The sequence below is a fragment of the Aspergillus luchuensis genome, chromosome 8 (genome assembly GCF_016861625.1).
Source record: "Aspergillus luchuensis IFO 4308 DNA, chromosome 8, nearly complete sequence".
NCBI classification, from domain to species: domain Eukaryota; kingdom Fungi; phylum Ascomycota; class Eurotiomycetes; order Eurotiales; family Aspergillaceae; genus Aspergillus; species Aspergillus luchuensis.
This window is the reverse complement of record NC_054856.1, coordinates 3,550,896-3,568,303: the sequence shown is the minus strand read 5'-3', so window position 1 is coordinate 3,568,303 and position 17,408 is coordinate 3,550,896. Positions and strand designations below refer to the sequence as shown.

At 50.9% G+C, this 17,408-nt stretch overlaps 7 protein-coding genes across 7 annotated transcripts; 2 read left to right on the top strand and 5 right to left on the bottom strand.

Moving 5' to 3' along the window:
- Nucleotides 1–5: 5 nt before the first annotated feature.
- Nucleotides 6–1,016, bottom strand: AKAW2_81219S (class I SAM-dependent methyltransferase; the record flags this gene model as incomplete). Its single annotated transcript, XM_041682326.1, has 4 exons — nt 6–518; nt 570–719; nt 770–790; nt 849–1,016. 4 exons carry the CDS (start codon nt 1,014–1,016, stop codon nt 6–8), a joined length of 852 nt encoding a protein of 283 aa, XP_041549180.1.
- A 1,096-nt stretch (nt 1,017–2,112) lies between these two features.
- Nucleotides 2,113–3,642, top strand: AKAW2_81218A (MFS transporter; the record flags this gene model as incomplete). Its single annotated transcript, XM_041682325.1, has 2 exons — nt 2,113–2,393; nt 2,451–3,642. The coding sequence occupies 2 exons, from the start codon at nt 2,113–2,115 to the stop codon at nt 3,640–3,642; spliced, it is 1,473 nt and encodes a 490-aa protein (XP_041549179.1).
- A 152-nt stretch (nt 3,643–3,794) lies between these two features.
- AKAW2_81217S (uncharacterized protein) lies at nt 3,795–5,140 on the bottom strand (the record flags this gene model as incomplete). The annotated part of the gene is made up of 4 exons (XM_041682324.1): nt 3,795–4,560; nt 4,609–4,735; nt 4,787–4,928; nt 4,979–5,140. The coding sequence occupies 4 exons, from the start codon at nt 5,138–5,140 to the stop codon at nt 3,795–3,797; spliced, it is 1,197 nt and encodes a 398-aa protein (XP_041549178.1).
- A 604-nt stretch (nt 5,141–5,744) lies between these two features.
- On the bottom strand, nt 5,745–7,579 carry AKAW2_81216S (MFS transporter; the record flags this gene model as incomplete). The annotated part of the gene is made up of 4 exons (XM_041682323.1): nt 5,745–6,074; nt 6,141–6,396; nt 6,455–6,797; nt 6,892–7,579. The coding sequence occupies 4 exons, from the start codon at nt 7,577–7,579 to the stop codon at nt 5,745–5,747; spliced, it is 1,617 nt and encodes a 538-aa protein (XP_041549177.1).
- A 493-nt stretch (nt 7,580–8,072) lies between these two features.
- On the bottom strand, nt 8,073–9,172 carry AKAW2_81215S (uncharacterized protein; the record flags this gene model as incomplete). The annotated part of the gene is made up of 3 exons (XM_041682321.1): nt 8,073–8,333; nt 8,410–9,021; nt 9,080–9,172. 3 exons carry the CDS (start codon nt 9,170–9,172, stop codon nt 8,073–8,075), a joined length of 966 nt encoding a protein of 321 aa, XP_041549176.1.
- A 1,555-nt stretch (nt 9,173–10,727) lies between these two features.
- AKAW2_81214S (GFA family protein) lies at nt 10,728–11,371 on the bottom strand (the record flags this gene model as incomplete). The annotated part of the gene is made up of 4 exons (XM_041682320.1): nt 10,728–10,888; nt 10,954–10,997; nt 11,052–11,178; nt 11,251–11,371. 4 exons carry the CDS (start codon nt 11,369–11,371, stop codon nt 10,728–10,730), a joined length of 453 nt encoding a protein of 150 aa, XP_041549175.1.
- Nucleotides 11,372–12,351: 980 nt separating this feature from the next.
- Nucleotides 12,352–15,887, top strand: AKAW2_81213A (putative NRPS-like protein biosynthetic cluster; the record flags this gene model as incomplete). The annotated part of the gene is made up of 2 exons (XM_041682319.1): nt 12,352–14,857; nt 14,923–15,887. 2 exons carry the CDS (start codon nt 12,352–12,354, stop codon nt 15,885–15,887), a joined length of 3,471 nt encoding a protein of 1,156 aa, XP_041549174.1.
- Between the last annotated feature and the right edge of the window lie 1,521 nt (nt 15,888–17,408).

The window sequence follows — 17,408 nt, the reverse complement described above, 5'->3', positions numbered from 1 at the left end:
TAAACCTAAACTCTCTTCACAACAAACTGCATCTTAAAAGTCGTCTCCCCATTATGTGCCACCTTCGTAATCCCCTTCCATTCCTCGCCCGTAACATCAACCTTCCACTCTGTCCCTGTCTCCCTTCCCACCTGCTCCCACAACCACCTCCACGAATCCAGATTATGTCTCCAAATCTTCGACTCCAATTCGTTCGCCCACACCTCCCTTGAATTATAATCACCTACATGGCGACCAACCACCATAGAACCGGCCTTCGGCTTTAGCAGCTTAATGACCTGCTTAGCCAGTTTGACCTGGGTATCCCAGTCAAAGAGGTGGAAGAATGAGGCCGCGTTGATCATGTCTACCTTCCCGCTAAGTCGGTTGAATAGTTCATTGCTGCTGTCGAAGATGTCGCCGGTGATGAATTGGCATGCTAGGGTGTCGCGGTCCGCGAAGAGTTCGTATCCTAGTTCGATGAACTGGGGGTGCAGGTCTGAGCCGTAGATTTGAGATTGCGGTGCTCCTTGGTGGACCTGCTTAAATCAGTAGATGTCCTAAGAATTTGTGGGCTACGGGGGGAGTACAAGGTGTCTGATGTCTTGGCCCATGGCGCATCCCAGATCCAGGTAAACGTCCGAGGTGTCCTTCAAGCGGGAGAGGATCTCGGGATATGCGGAGGAATTGCAAATGGTGATATCAAGGAACCGGAAGGATCCGATACATGGATAGGGAAACTTATCTGATCAGTAATGATAGTACCTAGTAGGGGGAGGTGTAGACTTACGACTGCGAAGGCGCGATCTCTCTGTTGTATAACGTTGTATTCAAGTATACATTTGGCCAGGTCAGGGGTATACACTTACCACTTCTTTGACGTGGTCAATGATCCTCTCCTCCGGGATCTTGCTGTACTCGGCAAGAATGGTACGCGCAGGCTCCTTGATCTCAGCCAATTCGGGCTCATACCAGCTAAACTGGCGGTTGACGCCATCCTGTGAAGGACTTGCAGTACTTGTGGTTGGTTCACTCATGGTTATCTGCTGCAAATAGACAGGGAAAGAAGTGAGATCTACGGTCGGGGTTTCATTCGGGGTTTCGGGCAAGAAGATGAAGAAGAGGAAAAGACCGTGGCGGAAGCTAACCGCGTGGTGCGGGGCCGCTGCCGTCGGACGTCCGATGCCTTCGGAGTTAAATCAATTAAGTGCTACAGGCTAATGAAGAGAATAACATTGTGATGATAGATGTTCTATGAGTCCATATAATGCCGACCGCAGACCTACCAAACCAGATCGGACATTATTCCACAGAAGGGTAAGCGACTAGAACAGCGCCACACAGCCGACAGTGAGAAACAAGCTTTCGCCAACCCTTCAGACATTGGTGTGCAAGGGACTGACCCACTGCTGTCCAGCGGCGTCCAGAATGTTCTCCCACATACAAATGGCATGGCATATGGAGATTTGCTTCAAATGTCTGCTCCACTACTTACATCTAGAGACAGATCAGCCTTTCTACTGCGACCGTGCGTTTCTGCGCTACTTGAGCTAGAAAACTTGGACTTTTAGCTCGACTTTTAACCGAGATGGCTCAGATGGCACAATTGTCTACCATTCTTAGGTACTACAATCCTTCGTGCCTTCTTGATATCACCAGTAATGCTCAGGCCGTTTCTCGGCATTTTAAATTGACCACCGGCATATGTTATCTCCAGCCCTGTACTGAATCCTGAGAATGCGGGCATCCCCGCTTATCGGAGTAGCGGCCGGCGGAGCTTTCCGCTTAGCCGACCAGAGCTGAATACTGCCCTGAAATCGACCTACTTTTGTTCAGACAAACAATTGTATTAATGGCTATAACAAGACTTATACCATGTTCTTCCAATCACCACATATATAGACCTCTTCCAAAGCATACCACCGCATCAATCACCCACCTGTATTCCCCGCGGAGCCCTCCGAAGGCCAGCCAGGATCGGGGTTATCAAAGGATCTGCATAAGCACCATCTGCACACCATTCCGAATTCAGCGAGGGCCTCGGGGCCGGCAATAATCCATTTGCACCATAAATGTCTCCGACCTCGCCTGGGCGATCTTTCTTATTTTTCGCACACCACTCTCCATGCAACAATGGTCCGCATATGGCCCAAATCCGCCCATGACCAGCCATCGGACCTGGAAAAAGCGTCTCCGTCGCGCGACCCCGAATACCAGGTGAAATGGGACCCGGATGATCCCCTAAATCCGCAGAATTGGCCAGTGCGCTACAAATGGTGGGTGACAGTGCAACTGGGTATGCTCGCTCTGGCCGGCAGTTTGGGCTCCAGCATCACCACCTCTGCCGATGACACCATCGCCGAGTATATTGGCGTGAGCAGCGAAGTCGCTGTTCTCGATGTGTCCCTGTACATGTGAGTGTCCCCGTAGCAATACTCCCAACCAATCAATCAGCCACTAACCAATCCCAGTCTCGGCTTCGTCCTCGGCCCCATCATCTGGGCCCCCGTCTCCGAAGTCTGGGGTCGGCGTATCAGCATGCTCCCCGCCATCTTCTGCCTGGCGATCTTCGACATTGGCACTGCGAACAGTCGCAATGCCCCAGCCATCTTCCTCACGCGCTTCTTCGCCGGCTTCTTTGGCTCCGCGCCCATCAGCAACGTCACCGCCGCGCTGGGCGACATGTGGAGTAAAGAAACGCGCGGCACAGCAGTGAGCATCTACGCAATCGCCGTAAACGGCGGTCCAGATCTGGGTCCCATCATCGGCGCAGCCATCATGGCCAACTCCAAACTCGGCTGGCGCTGGACCGCATACATCCACGCAATCTGGGTCTTCGCGACCTTCCTCATGGCCTTCTTTTTCCTCCCGGAACTCTACCCGCTTGTGCTGCTGAAACGCAAAGCGCAAAACCTCCGCAAATCCACCAACGACAGTCGATATTGGCATCCCCATGAACACCTGCACCTGTCTGTCCAATCCATCGTCACGAAGCAACTCGCTCGCCCGCTCCGCATGCTCTGCACTGAACCTATCGTTACTTGCATCGCTTTCTACGCGGCCTTTGTCTACGCCGTCATGTACCTCACACTTGAAGTCTTCCCTATCGCATTCGAAGAACTCCGCGGCTGGTCTCCCGTCGTCGGTGCTCTCCCCTTCCTCGCCCTCCTAATCGGTGTTATCCTCTCCACCGGAGTCAACATCTACAACCAGTTCCGCTATAACCGCATCTCTGCAGCCGCGAACGGTGCACCGGTCCCAGAGGCCCGCTTACCCCCCATGATGTTCGGCGGTGTTGTTCTTGTGCTTGGCCTGTTCTGGTTCGCCTGGACAGCAACACCAGCCTATCACTGGATCCTGCCATGTCTGGCGGCATTCTGCATCGGAGCAGGGTTTAATTGCATTTTCCAGCAATGTTTGAATTTCCTCATCGACGTGTATCGCATATATGCGGCTAGTTCAACTGCCGCCGTTACCTTCCTGAGAAGTATCATGGCAGCGGGATTGCCGTTAGCGGCGAAGCCGATGATCAGGGCCCTTGGGATTGGGCCGGCGATATCGATTATCGGCGCTGTGGCGGCAGTGTTGTTGCCCGTGCCGTTTTTGTTTGTCAGATATGGGCCGGCGTTGAGGAGGGCGTCGAAGATGATTGATGGGCAGTGATTCAGCGTCTTTAGGGTGTTGGTTACGGGTTGATCATGTGATATTTGCATCAGCGAAGCGTATAGAATATACTAAATATGACCTGAGATGAATAAAACTTACAACGTACGGCTATTATCATGCAGACACATTGTAAACTAAGTAGTAGAAGATTATATCCTCGCCTCTACCACGCCCATCTCCATCCCCTCATTCTCACTCCCCACCCAACACTTCACCAGTCTCAACCCCGCCCTGACAAGTAACTCCGCATATTGCCTCTCCGTCCTCTCCGCGCCAGCGAAACTCACCATCATACTTAGATCCCCGATAGCAGCCATCAACCCGCCGCCTGTCTCCGGAATGACCTTCTCCACGATCAACAACACCGACTCCTCACTCATCGCCTCCCGCACTCGACTCAGGATTTTCACTACCTCGTTATCAGGCCAATCGTGGAGCACGGTACGGAGCATATACCCCCTCGCTCCCTTTACAGGCTGCTCAGTGAAGAAATCATAACCTTGGCTCTCTATCACGCCATCAGGTATCTCCGCATCAGCGATAACATGCGGCAGATCCTGAAGAATCAGTCGTCCAGGGAGATCAGGGAACGCGGAGCGGAATGCGAGAAGGTCCTGGCCTTGGCCGCCGCCGATATCTACCAACAGTACTGAATCGGGATTCGGAGATTCCATCTGGAGTTTCTCGGTGACGGGGAACAGATTGAACCATGGTTGTCCGGCTCGACGGATGGGAGATTTCATGACTGTGTTGAAGGAGGACTGGTAGTAAGGTTTTGTGGCCAGATAGTCGAAGTAGTGGGCCGAGGTGTTGGCGGCGAATTGAAAGGGCGTGTTGGTTAGGGAGTTGGGGTTGGTCCAGTTGTTTTTGGCGAAGTAGTCTGGCAGGTGGGTGAGGAAGGAGTGGAAGTGCGTGCTGGGGGTGTTAGTGGGTATCAAGATTGCTGGGGAGGGGAGCAATTACAAGTGGATGATTGCTGCTGCGAGTGGAGAGGTTGATATGTAGGATGAGGAGAGAGGAGTAGGTGTGAAGGTGTCGGATGTGTGTTGTTCAAGGGTTCCTATGGCGGAGAGGAAGCGCATGATTCGGGCTGCATGTTTTGTTAGAAGGTGGGTGTGCTGAGGGTGTTATTCGTTCATACCGACGAGTACTGGGTCTGCTTTCGTGTCAGTGGCTATCTGGGCCACAGTGACTTTGCCGGTCTCATTCTGAGATGAGTGGTGGATGACTGCGTCGAAGAGCTTAAGGTCGATGGCTGGACGGAGAACCATGGTTTGGTGTTCCTGTTCTCTTATTAGTATCCATAGTTGTAGAGAAATTCAGGAAAGCATACCGTAAACAAAAGCTTGAACGTCTTCTCAAGCGGCGATTCGCACATCGCCTTCAGTCTATCGCATGCAGACGACAGCTCCGCACGCTGCTGCTCATCTATACTGTTCAGCTCGCCACTGGCGGTGACAGCGTTGATTGACTTGATAAGATCGGGGACGCTCATTTTTTAGCCCTTCTGAGAATACAAAAGCAAGCGAAAAATAGCTAATAAACTCTGATGTCTTCCTGGACTCATGATGCGCGTCATCACAGTCTTATATACGAGGAAGCTCGGTAGATCGGTAGACCGTCCCCGAGCTAATTTGCCGATCCCGTCCCCGCGCCCGATCTTTATCTCCGTGGGTGCACCGAGGCCGAAGTGTTCTCAAACTCGATTGTAGCTGCTTAACTGCTTCTGTTGAGCATGTGGTGAAAAGTCTGGCATACTTAGTGCCAAATGATTTATGTAGACCTGATTGTGCAACAGGGATTTGACGTGGCGTCTTTGCTATCTACTTCATGCCTTAGGCAGCTGATATCGGGTTACGGTCGGGGTCTTGGATACATCGCGTTTTCCAGTTTATTCATTCTATACCACCAATCCAGTCTATTTATCTTCTATCATTCTGCCCAACCTAATATCTCCATATCACTCATGCTCATCCTCATCGTATTTATAACACCAAAGTAATATGTATGTTCACCAGAAGAGTTAGAACCCATATTCAAGGCATACCATCCATGCTTTTACAGCAAAGATGAAGTCGCCGAAGGCAAGTCGAATCCACTCAAGCCGAGATAGCTGTGGCCCATTTACTCCTCTTCCGCAGAGAAGGACCCCAGAAGGTGAGTACGTAGGGAATGGGCGCAGCCACCGCACTGATGATCCCAAGAACAGTGAGCGTCCAATGAGTGCCAAGATTCGAATACATCGGGATTCCGACCACCGTCATTCCGCCCGCAGCCAGATACCGAACCAGTGCCACGAAGGTCAGTGCAGACGCCGCGTACTGCTGATAGGAGTCGATAATATACATGTAGGCTGAGAGGAAGATACAGATGACACCGAAACCGACGGCGATCGAGGCGGCTAAGGGAGACCAAATAGCGATGGAAGGCTAGGGTTGTTAGTATTCTGTGTCTATAATGTTTGTTGATGTGAAGGGTCACTATATGAGACATACATAGTCAGTCCATCCCATCCAGAAAAGACCGATCGGAATGGCTGGGGCTCCGATTTGCGCGAAGAAGAGACGCGACTCTCTGTCTATCATGCGACCGGAGCCATCATCACCAGCGTCTCGCAACTGTTTGGCAGTTTTGCGATAAAGGATAGGGACGAGGACCATGCTGATGAGGATCCCAATGAAAAGTCCCAAAAAGCAAATGTTGGCCAGGCCTTCGTTGATTCCGTATGTATCGGCGAAGATGAAGACATATCTAGGCGGGTTAGTTGGATCCCATGGATCATAATGCAAACTAGTGGAAAGGTGCATACCCGTCCAGGAACGTGAACAGGACAATGTAGACAACTGTCAAGTAAAATGTGAAGAAGATCACGATTGGCTCCATGAGAAGTAGCCAAGGACGAGTGAAGTTCCTCTTCAAAACGGGCAGCAGGCTTCCCGATCCCGAGGCCTCGCCGGCTGTCTTGAACCGCGCATCTCCGGTCGCTTCGCGGAAGAACTTGGCTTTGTAGTACAGGAGTTGAGGTGCAAAGGTCTCGCGCTTGAAGAGAAAGATGATGACTATCACCAGACCGTCAAAAATGAGCATGATCCATTCAGCCCACCTCCAACTGATGTGGGGACTGTAACCGATGTATGCTCCGACAACGGGTCCTAGTTGATTCGACGGTGTTAGTTTCACTGGACACCTATTACGTCCAGTGGTCCGCAGTGGCGGATGTTGCGCGATACACTATATCATACTCACCAAGGATAGGCCCGCCAAACCCGGGGATTGCAAAGATGGGGAACCCGAAGGTTTTCTCCAGCGTACTCCACACGTCGGAAATCGAACCACCCGCAACAGTCAGAGGCGCAGAACCACAGAGTCCCGCGAGGAAGCGGAAGACCAACTGCGACCCGAAATTCGGAGCCAACGCAGCACCGAGAATCCAGGATCCGAAGATAATCAAAGCGCCAATGTAGACGGGGAATCGGCCAACAATTTCAGACATGGGACTAGCAATAAGCGCACCGACTCCGAAGCCAATGAGATACAGGCCAGTTGCGAGTGATTCGGCGACTTGGGAAACTCCAAAGTGCCGGGAAGCTTCAGTCAGAACGGCGGAATCGATGGCTGATGCCATGGTGGTGACCAAGGCGATCAGGCAGACACACATGGTGGAGGCGACTCGGCGGGCATGCGACCATTGCTGCGGGTTGAAGGGATCGTGGGTTGCCCAAGACACCTCATAGTACTTTTCACCGTTACAATCCGATTTCAACAAAATTCCAGGGATTTGAGAGGGATCTCTGATCTTACTCGGTGGATGTCCAAGAGGCTGCGGCGATGCGTGATCAGAGGAAGATGATGACTCGTGCTGGGCACGACTGGCGTCATCAACCAGCTCGTTCACGTATCGTCGCAAGCCCCGATATTGGTATATAAACGCCATGTTTTTTGGTGTTGGCAGCGGTTGGGAGCTGTGTATGGCGAAGACCCGGAGCCCAGTCGACTATAAGGTGGGAAAAATTCTAGAATAGACGCGTTCGTTGAAGTGGAGTGGATTTATAATCGAAAACAGGCTAGATAGGGACCACAGCAGGTCACGTTGGCAGTGGCCACTGAGAAGAAGCCATTCCCACTTTTCCCGGCCGAAAGCAGAAGATCTGCACGGCGGGTCATTCCGCCCTTTTTGGGCTTCGACGACCTGCTCGGGGTAACTTACTCCGCCGGCCTTCCTAATCGGGAAGTGTAGTCCGGCAGCACCCAATCAGCGCAGTCACTGCTCTGGGTGGAGTACATAGACTTATTGAGCTTACCGATGCCTATCTATATGATTTATGATGATTCTCGTATATCTTATTTAGCCTCCTTGAAATGTGTCGAGACATGAAAGGGCATGTGAAACCTTCGATCTCTTTAGATAACTACAACGGACAAATCACTCATTTGGAGCCCTCAGTGAGGACCTGCTGATAGTACGCCTCCAACGACCTGCCCTTTGGAAAGTCTGGGAACAGCTTCCAGAAATCCAAGTATCCTAGATAGTCCGCATACTCTGGGGTATTGTCCCCTCGAATACACCATGATATGCGGTATTGGCCCATATTGTAATTGGCAACGTCCATGATATCGACCTTCTCCCCATTCTCCTGCCACCTCTTGCCGCACCGTTGGATGATCTCTTTGATCTCTGATTCTGAAACCTGTTGGTTGAAGTTAACGCCATCGCTCACAGGAGCAATCTGATCAGGCGATCCGAGATCAAGCTCATCTACTTACAAACTCTTTCAGGGGTGTCTCCCCGCTGACCGTTGCCATTGTGTCCCAAATCTCATTCATACTCAGAACTTCGGTATACGCAAACACACGTCTATTCAAAGTCCGCTCATCCGATATAATCTGCGCGACATATTTGCCAATATCTCCCATATCCGTCAACCCAAACTTCTGATTACCATGACCAACGATCCGGTGGTCGATATAAATCGAATGGGCGTGGTCCGACTGACCAGACGGAATCTTGGGGACCCAGACCTGAAACCAACATCCAACGTCGATGAGTGTGTACGGTAGACCCACCCGTTGAATTACGCCCAGGATGTCGAGCTTCTTGTCTTTGATGTCAATAATCCCTCTGGGTGCCGGTCCCACCCATTCCGAAGGCACGAATCGCTTCACACCTGCTTCTTTGGCGGCCTCAATCCATGGAACCTGAGATTCCAAATGTTCCCAGGTAATACATGAGATGAGGACTTCGGTACTTTTTAACTGTTCTACCAGAACCTGCCGAGGACCGTCCAAGTCGTAGCCGACAATTTGGACACCTTTTGCTTTGAGGGTGTTGTTGGCTTGGCTGTCGACTGAAGCTTGTCGAGTAAATGATGTGACAGCCTGTCAGACTCATTAGTTAAGATCATCTAACGTTGAGGTTGCGAAACAGATGTCATACAAACTTTATCGGTGAGGAAAGTAGACCGTCTACCACAGACCGGCCTGTATTACCTGTCGCACCTATCACGCCCACGGTAATTGGGGTTTCCATTCTTATCGTTAGGATTCAACTCTGTGTAAACGGTTGCAATTGGTGAATCTGTTTCTTCTAAGAGAGATATTTATGTTGTAGACGCCACACGTGATCGTCGGACGAAAAGAACTTTATCTTGTACTGGACAGATGAAGGTTGACCACTTCGGACCAAGACTGTGACTGTTTGCAACGGCTTCGTCCGAAACAGGGTTGTGGGTCGGGATTCGTCCGAGCTACCCCACATTCCATATAAGATGCCAGACTGACTGTTCAAACATGTCATCCCTCCTGAACCATATACACAGCGACAGATATTAGCTCATTGCTGATGTTAGTACTAAAATAGGAGCCACTGATGACCGGGGGTGTTTCTACAGTGGATTATGGCTATCTAGAAGTAAGTGTACGTAAGTCCGTAGGGTTCTGGACAAAGGATTTTCAACAAGCGCGTCCTATAAGACAATAACAGAGATGGCCTGATTCCCGAGATGCAATATCGCCTACTGGCCTGGACCGCTAATACTTCAAGCTGTAATCGGGCCTCGTTATACGATGGCATCTTGAACATTGTTCACGGAAGTGTTTGCCACTGTCGGTTCAATGTATACTGCTGGATTGCCTGGAAACTGAGCGCCTTCAAGAACGCAGTAGGACTGGCAAAAAAGAAGGACTAATAGATAGATAGAAAACATGAAAGCTTTTACCTTGACAACCTCCCCGTTGTTTGTCCCGTCATACAGAAGCAGCCTTTAGGGAGGCCTTGGATGCACCGTGAGAAACTTAACAATATCTTTAGCACGTGACGATTATATATAGCGGGTGACTTCCTTCATAAGTACGAGTCCAGTACCAGTGAGGTTCAGACCATTGTTACGAAGATGTATAATCGGCAGTAGTTAAGACATATCCCGCATGTATCAACTTTGTATGTGCCCCCATTGGACCACGAAAATCTGGAGTACAACGCTGGGTACCGGGTCACATTAAGGAAGAGTCAACCTGACGACTGATTAGTACAGGAGACTCTTCTCGACCACCACTGCGGCAGAAAACTCGGCCCTGACCGTTTCACCTACCGCCTAAAGCGGCAGAAGCTAGTCGACCTCGTTGAGAAAAGTGCGGATATAAGCGGATATGAACGGATTTGATTTTATACATCCCCGGAAAAATGAGTCAGCATTCTGTATACTTCTTTACCGCCTTCATGGCAGAGTCTGGCAGAAAAGCCAATTTGTGACCGCTCAACTTACCGCTCAGTCCGGCAGAACCTAGCGAACCTCGCTGAGAAAAGTGCGGATATAAGCGGCTATTGAAGGATATACATTTTGTACAGCTCCGGAAAAGTGACCCGAAAATCTGTAAACTTTCTCACCGCCTTCCAGACTAGCTGAAGATGGGCAGAATCTGCTCTCTAGATCCATATAGTATCTCTAGAAGGGATAAGCGAAGTAGCCGATTTCTATTTACATTAACTACATTTTAATCTGTCCCTGTTGCAGGCTTGACATTCAATCACTTCGTCCGGGCTATGGTGCTGCTCGGTTGACAGCCCTTCTGCAACATCCATCAACTCACCAGCCCAGTTTCTTCGCCTCCTCTCCGCTCACATCGTCAGGAATATCCGTCACATATTGTAGAACTTCTGAAGTCGCTGGGATCCACTCCGGCCGACGCTTGGTCCACACCTCTGCCACCGGCTTGGGAATATCATCAAAGAGACCGAACATGAGGACTGCTTGTGTTAATGTTACTGCTGAGACTCATACAGGGGAAGGGAGAGATAGAGGGAGAACTGACGTGACTTTCCAGGCAAAACAGTCTCACTTCTGTACATGATCGGACTGCAAAGAGGTTAACCAGATAGGAAGCATAGTATTCCCATGGAGTGTACTTACCATCCACAGGTATAACAGAAATATCGATCCAATGGCCGGCCACAGGCAGTGTTGGTGTCGAGAAATTTCTTGGGACTACCGGTCAAGACCATGTCTTTGTTCTCCACCACGACGACATAGGTGCCGGCTGGAGGATGCTCAAGTTAGACAATTTCCGAATCTGAAAGTAAACGAGAAGAAGAACAAGTGCGATGAATACCGGCGCCACTCTGCTTTCGACAATTCAGGCAGTAGCAAATCATCACGCCGCCTCCAGATGGTGTGGGATTGTCCATGGTGATGCGGATGCGACCGCAGTTACAAGAGCCCTTGACGACCATGATATGTCACGTTTGATGAATTAGTGGGTAACGGGAGTAGTAAGAAATAAGGTACAGGACGGTGATTATTGGTTTCTGAGATGAGGTATCTGAAGTGCAGAAGCCTGACTGAAAGAAGACTGGTGCCCGATTTTATGGCATCCGGGGCATACGGCGGTCGCCCGGAGTTGGAATTTGCAAGGAACAAGTGTCAACAGCAAGGCACTGTTTGCCCAAGAAGAGATGAAGGCTACCCTCCTTGGCAATCTAGGGACTAGGTTTTAATCATATAATAGCCTCTCAGTCTACCTGAAGATGCCCAATCAAAATAGAGCCAGAAAAGGTTAATTATATGGAATCTAAATAATGAACCAACAGCTAGATCGAGTACTAAATCTTATTGGAATTTATCCCTATATGACGAATTGTATAAACGCAGGTATATGACGCCAAGCCTTTAATATTAAGTAAGAAAGAAGAGGTGTCCAAAGTAGATACACAACATGAATTTGGTCGTAAACATATGCCTGTCTAGAAAATGCTGGACCTTGCCAGGATTCGTCTGTTCATTTAGGTTTCTACAGAACCAAGGAACCTCACTACAGGACAAGGTACATTATCTGCAGAGCTGCTCCACTCAATAAGCAGTTGCATTAGGTCAAGAAAAATATGCCATTTTATTGATGGCAAGGAGCGGTCAAACATGCAAGTAAGGGCGGAGAGGTGCATATGCTGGCTCAATCCTCCTGACAATGTTGCGCAAGTCCAGATCTTCATGGAACTGCCGGTCCGCCTTGGTCTATACCCAGGCAAGGGGGGATCATTCCGGTAGGTGATGCAGGGTCACACTATGTCACAAACACCTGTGCGGGAGTAATTCCCGTACAGATAGCTATATGCCTCGAATGTAATGATATAGGTGTGTAATAAGTACTCTTATTGTTGCAATAAATTGTCAAATTTCCGGATTTCAGATATAAACTTCAAGTTACACAACTACGATGCGCGAAGTCGTAAGAAGCGACCCTGAGCATCAAAGCCGCTCAGCTTGGGAACGACTGGTCGAGGCAGTGGAAAGACACCCTGACCATCTGGCACTAATCTGCGCGCACCAACGAGCTGGCCTCTATGGGCTTGGAGACAAGACCAAGGAAGAACATGGTCAATGGAGTTTTGGGGAACTGTATGAAGGCATCATCCGCCTGTCTGCCTCCTTGGAGTCACTGGGTCTTTCGAATGATTGTCTGCTTTTTGTGATCCTCGGTAACAGTCTAGAGCATGTCCTTACCACCTGGGCTGGATACCGACTTGGCTGCATCCATGTCTCTGTCCACCCCAATACGTTGTCCAACTCGGCGGAAGCTCGCCATGTCGTCCAAACCGTTCTCGATAACCGCCCCAGCCCCAGGGCAGCCGTCCTTGTCAAAGATGAAACGGCAGCCGACCAGTTTGATCAACTGTTTCCCCAGCTGGATGTGATCAAAATAATCATCGGAAATGGCCAGCCGACTCCTTCTGCATGGACAGATTTTGACCAGCTCATGCAATCTGGAAAAGCCTCATCGGGCCCTTCAACATCACCCCCGTCGCGCGAGACGTCCATCTTTTTTTCTAGCGGAACCACATCGCTGCCCAAACCATGTGAAATGAACGTTCCTGCTTGGATCAGCTCTCTAGCGAGTGGGTCAACTCTGGGCTTAGTCCGCCCAGGGGACCGACTGATGTCGCTCGTTCCATGTAGCCATGTACTTGGCTATATGGGGCAGATGTTTGCCCTGACACATGGGGCTACACTCGTCTACCCATCTTATTTGGCCTTTGACCCACGTACTACGATTGACACCCTTCGGAATGTTCCCTGCAAATATATAGTCATGGTATCAGCGTTGGTGCATGCCTTCATCAGTGCGGACCTCAGCTCGACCCCACTTCCTCCGATTGACACAGTCATTTTCTCTGGAATGACACTGTCTACTGCTGTAGCTAAGGAATTTCAATTGAGAGTGGGTACGCGAGCGATCGAGAATCTATACGGTATGACGGAGGGGGCGTTTTGCGCCACCGGCCCAGTGGAAGACCTCGACAGTATCTCGCGCGACGGCTTCCTGGCCGCCGGGCGTCCTATGACAGGCTCAACACTGCGCCTTTGTGCTCCGAACAGTACGGAGCCTCTGCCACCAGGTGTGGCGGGAGAGGTGCACTACAGTGGCTACCAGACTGCCCGTGGTTATATCGGCGTGCAGAGCGATTCATTCTACATTGATGAAAATGGATGTTACTGGTACAAGACCGGTGATCAGGCTATTATGTACGAATCAAACGGACTTGTCTATCCTGTTGGTCGGTACAAAGACCTCATCATCCGGGGTGGCAAGAATATATCGCCGTCTGCCATCGAGGCGGTACTCAACCGAGACCCCGAATTGCATCAGCTTAATCCTCAAGCCGTCCCTCTGCCAGACGCTGTGGCAGGGGAGGTTCCGGTTATTGTCGTAAATCGCGATGTTATACAGCCGCAAGTGCAATACATCATGCATCTGATTCTAACGCAGATGGGTGCGGCATATGTTCCTGATAAAGTCATTTCCATCCAAACGCTTGGGGCCGCAAACTATCCTCGCACGACCTCAGGCAAGGTGCAAAAGGTCAAACTAGCGGCCCTGGTGCGTCAGTATGCTGCTGCCCAATCCGATGTTCCTGTGCCATCGGCACCTAGCAACTCCAGGGAGATACGCAAGCGTGTAGTGCAGCTCTGGGCAGATGTCTTAGCGGCCACGATCGAAGAGGTTGATGTGCAGGCGGCGCTTTCGGAACGTGTTGATAGCATCACCTTGATGCGCGTGCATTCCAGAGCGACCAAGCTCACCGGCAGACATACCCCATTCGCGGCTTGGGCAAGCGCCAAAACCATTGCGGACCAAATCCTGCTCCTTGAAACCGCAGATAGCCAACCAGAGGACCCATATCCCACTGCTCACAATGATGGCCACGCTCGGGTTGGAGGTCCAGAATTGGAAGATATGGTGCACCTGATGGGCGACTCCAGCCGACTCCCTTCTACGCAGGCCTTGGTCCAACAAGCCATTGCGCGCTATCAGCTCACATGGGATGATGTTGAAGATGTCTTCCCGGCCACTGATTTCCAAAACATCATGCGCCAGGCTCAACTAATTGACTACTGGGAATTCTTCGTCTGCATACACACCAGAGGGCATTCTGTCCCGGAGCTGCGCAAGGCTCTGGAGGCTACGTTGCCTCTTCATCCCATGCTGCGATCCTTTGTTGTGCAAGATGAGACCCCGCAGACTCTGCTGGTGACCGTCCGCCCGTCACAATCGATTCTTGACCGCTGCATTGTGGACTACGGCGAGGTCGCCACATTGGCCGACGTACACAAATTAGTGGTCAATTTTCCCCGGGAGCATCGGATTGCCTTACCAGGACCTTTGTTCTGCGGATTGATGGTGTACGTAAAGGAGATAAAGAGTGCCGTTCTCGTTGCAGATTGTAAGTGCTTTCCCCGTTTGCCAAATTCCCCCGTGGTATCTGTACTTATTTGTGTCTATTTGCAGTCTGCCATTCTGTCATGGATGCGACCTACCATGAAATATTTGAAGATGATCTGGAGCTCGCGCTGAGCGGGCAGCCACTTCGAGCGCATGCTTCATATAAAGCGTGGAATGAGAGCTACTTTCTGCTGGAGGATGCTCTGGCTAGCCGACCGGCTTTTGAGTATCACCTTTCGCAGATGCAGCAAGTGCCGGACGGACCAGTAGCGCTATGGCCCACACCTAGTCGCCCACTGAGGACCTTATCCGGACAACAATCGGAAGGGTTGTACCTGCTCGAGTTTCAGCTACCGGCGTTGATGTCTCTGCACCAGCACCATCCGACTCTGATGACATCAGTGGTCCTCAAGACAGCCCTCGCCCTGTTATCCATTTTCCACACCAAGCACTCGGAGATGCTACTCCTCAATGTTGAAGCAGCACGGGGGCGATTCCCCTTCTTGCCGTCCTCCTTTCCGCGTGAAGGCCCGCTGGACGGGGCCCGCGTTGCCGGGCCTACACTGACAGGCAACGTAGAGCGGATCACCTATGACCCAAATGAGACAGTACTACAATTACTTTATCGCGTCCAGGCTCAGCAGGCTCTGATAACGCGTTACGCGAATGCACCGTGGAGGCGCATTCTTGAGGAATTGCCTCGTATGAAAGAGTTGTACCCTGCAGTAGCTGATCACTTGATCTTCAACTGGACAGGGACGACGACCTTCAAGGCAGACGACAAGAGACGACTGCACGAGCATATTCAGCGGCAAGAGATCTTCTTTCAGCCTACTTGTGGCTTGATGGTCGATGCTGGTGCGTCCGGCAAGGACGGTACTGATCTCTGTGTCTCCCTCACTGGCGCGGTGGCGAATAACTCGCCTGACTGGATTCGTGACATTGCGCAGGGACTGCAGAAGATTACGACGTGGCTGACGCAGGAGGAAAATTGGGGGCGTTCGGTTAGATTATTTTCTGAGTGTCTTTAGAAAAAAGGGGTAGCGGTGTCTGGAATGATGCAAGACAGAGTTTACGGGGACGGATTAGTAGGAAATGTCCATAGCTGCTTTACAATCTTCCAACTCGAAATCATACATTTTCCTACATTCAATGCTTCCCACTGTGCGACTAGTGTACTTCAGCCGGCACAAACAGTAATGCATGAGTAGTTCTCACTCAATGTTGAAGAGTACATGTCCCTGAAACATGCGTCTGCAACGAGTCCTAAACTTATTATTTTGCCTGGAAACGGCGCAGAAGAGCTTTCGTCTGGATCATCCCCCTCACGGAGTGCTTGTAACGGATCATGACCTCGTATCATGACCTTGTGAACCTTATTATCCTACCCAGCAAGGCACGGAGAGAGTGTTCGTCTGCTGTATCCCCAGGAAATTCAGCAAAGTTAAATACCTGTTGAACACCAGAAAGATTGTTGACTTCCAAAAGTCTCATCCCCATCAAACCCACCATGACCGTCCCCAACGATAACCCCACCGATAACCAGTCAGCCCATCCGCGCCAAAGTACCTGCTACAACAGCAAGTATCTGGCCGAATACTACGACTTGTGGATTGGGAACTGGGACGATGTCCAACTATATTCCCGTCTGCTCGCGGAGATGGTGTCCCGAAACACTTCCGCAAACCCAGTGAGGGTACTGGACGTGGGCACAGGCTCAGGGCGGATCATTCACGGGCTGGCCAGCGCCCAGCACCAGAAACAGGGCACTAAACGCCAGCCGGCAGTGCACTTCCTGGGTCTAGACAACGAACAGCACATGCTGGATCGAGCTCACATTCTCACCGACCCAGCGCATGTCGATCAAATGACCTGGGTGCTAGGTTCGGCAGAGGAACTGGGATCGTTGCCTGCCTTGCAGCATTCCGACGGGTCAGGTGGGCTCATCGACATGATAGTGTTTGCCTGCGGCAGTATCTGCCATCTCTACAAAGCTGACCAAGGCAGCCGGTTCTTCGAGCAGATAGCCAAGGTTCTCAAGCCCGCCACTGGGCGCGCGTACATCTCCGTGCTAAAAGCGCTCACCGACGGCGGCGAGCCGCTCGCCCGCGCTATGGAACCATCTGAGCCAATTGTCACGCCGAGCAAGGAATTTCCTGGCATCTTCTACAGGGAGACCTGGCCCGCCCATGAACTCATTGGAAAGGTGTGGCACACTACTCGGCATATTGTTGTCTCGGAGAGGCTAGCAGATGGACAGGAGGTCGTCGTTGAAGACAACTTGGATAGTCGCAAAGTTGGAGTGTGGACTGAGGCCGATGTGAGGGCTCGTGCTGCTGCGGCTGGCTTGAGAGTGGTGGATATTTTGGACCATCAGAATGACTCCACCCATGGAGAGCGCATCTTTGTTCTAGGGACCCTTGCATGATATAGACAGGGTTTGAAATGAGACATTTCCTGTACCTGGTGAGAGGAAGAACATATGACCTTGGACAAAGTAGGTAAAAGGGGATGTTGGGTAGCATATAGTCTAGCCAAAATGTCAACCCTTT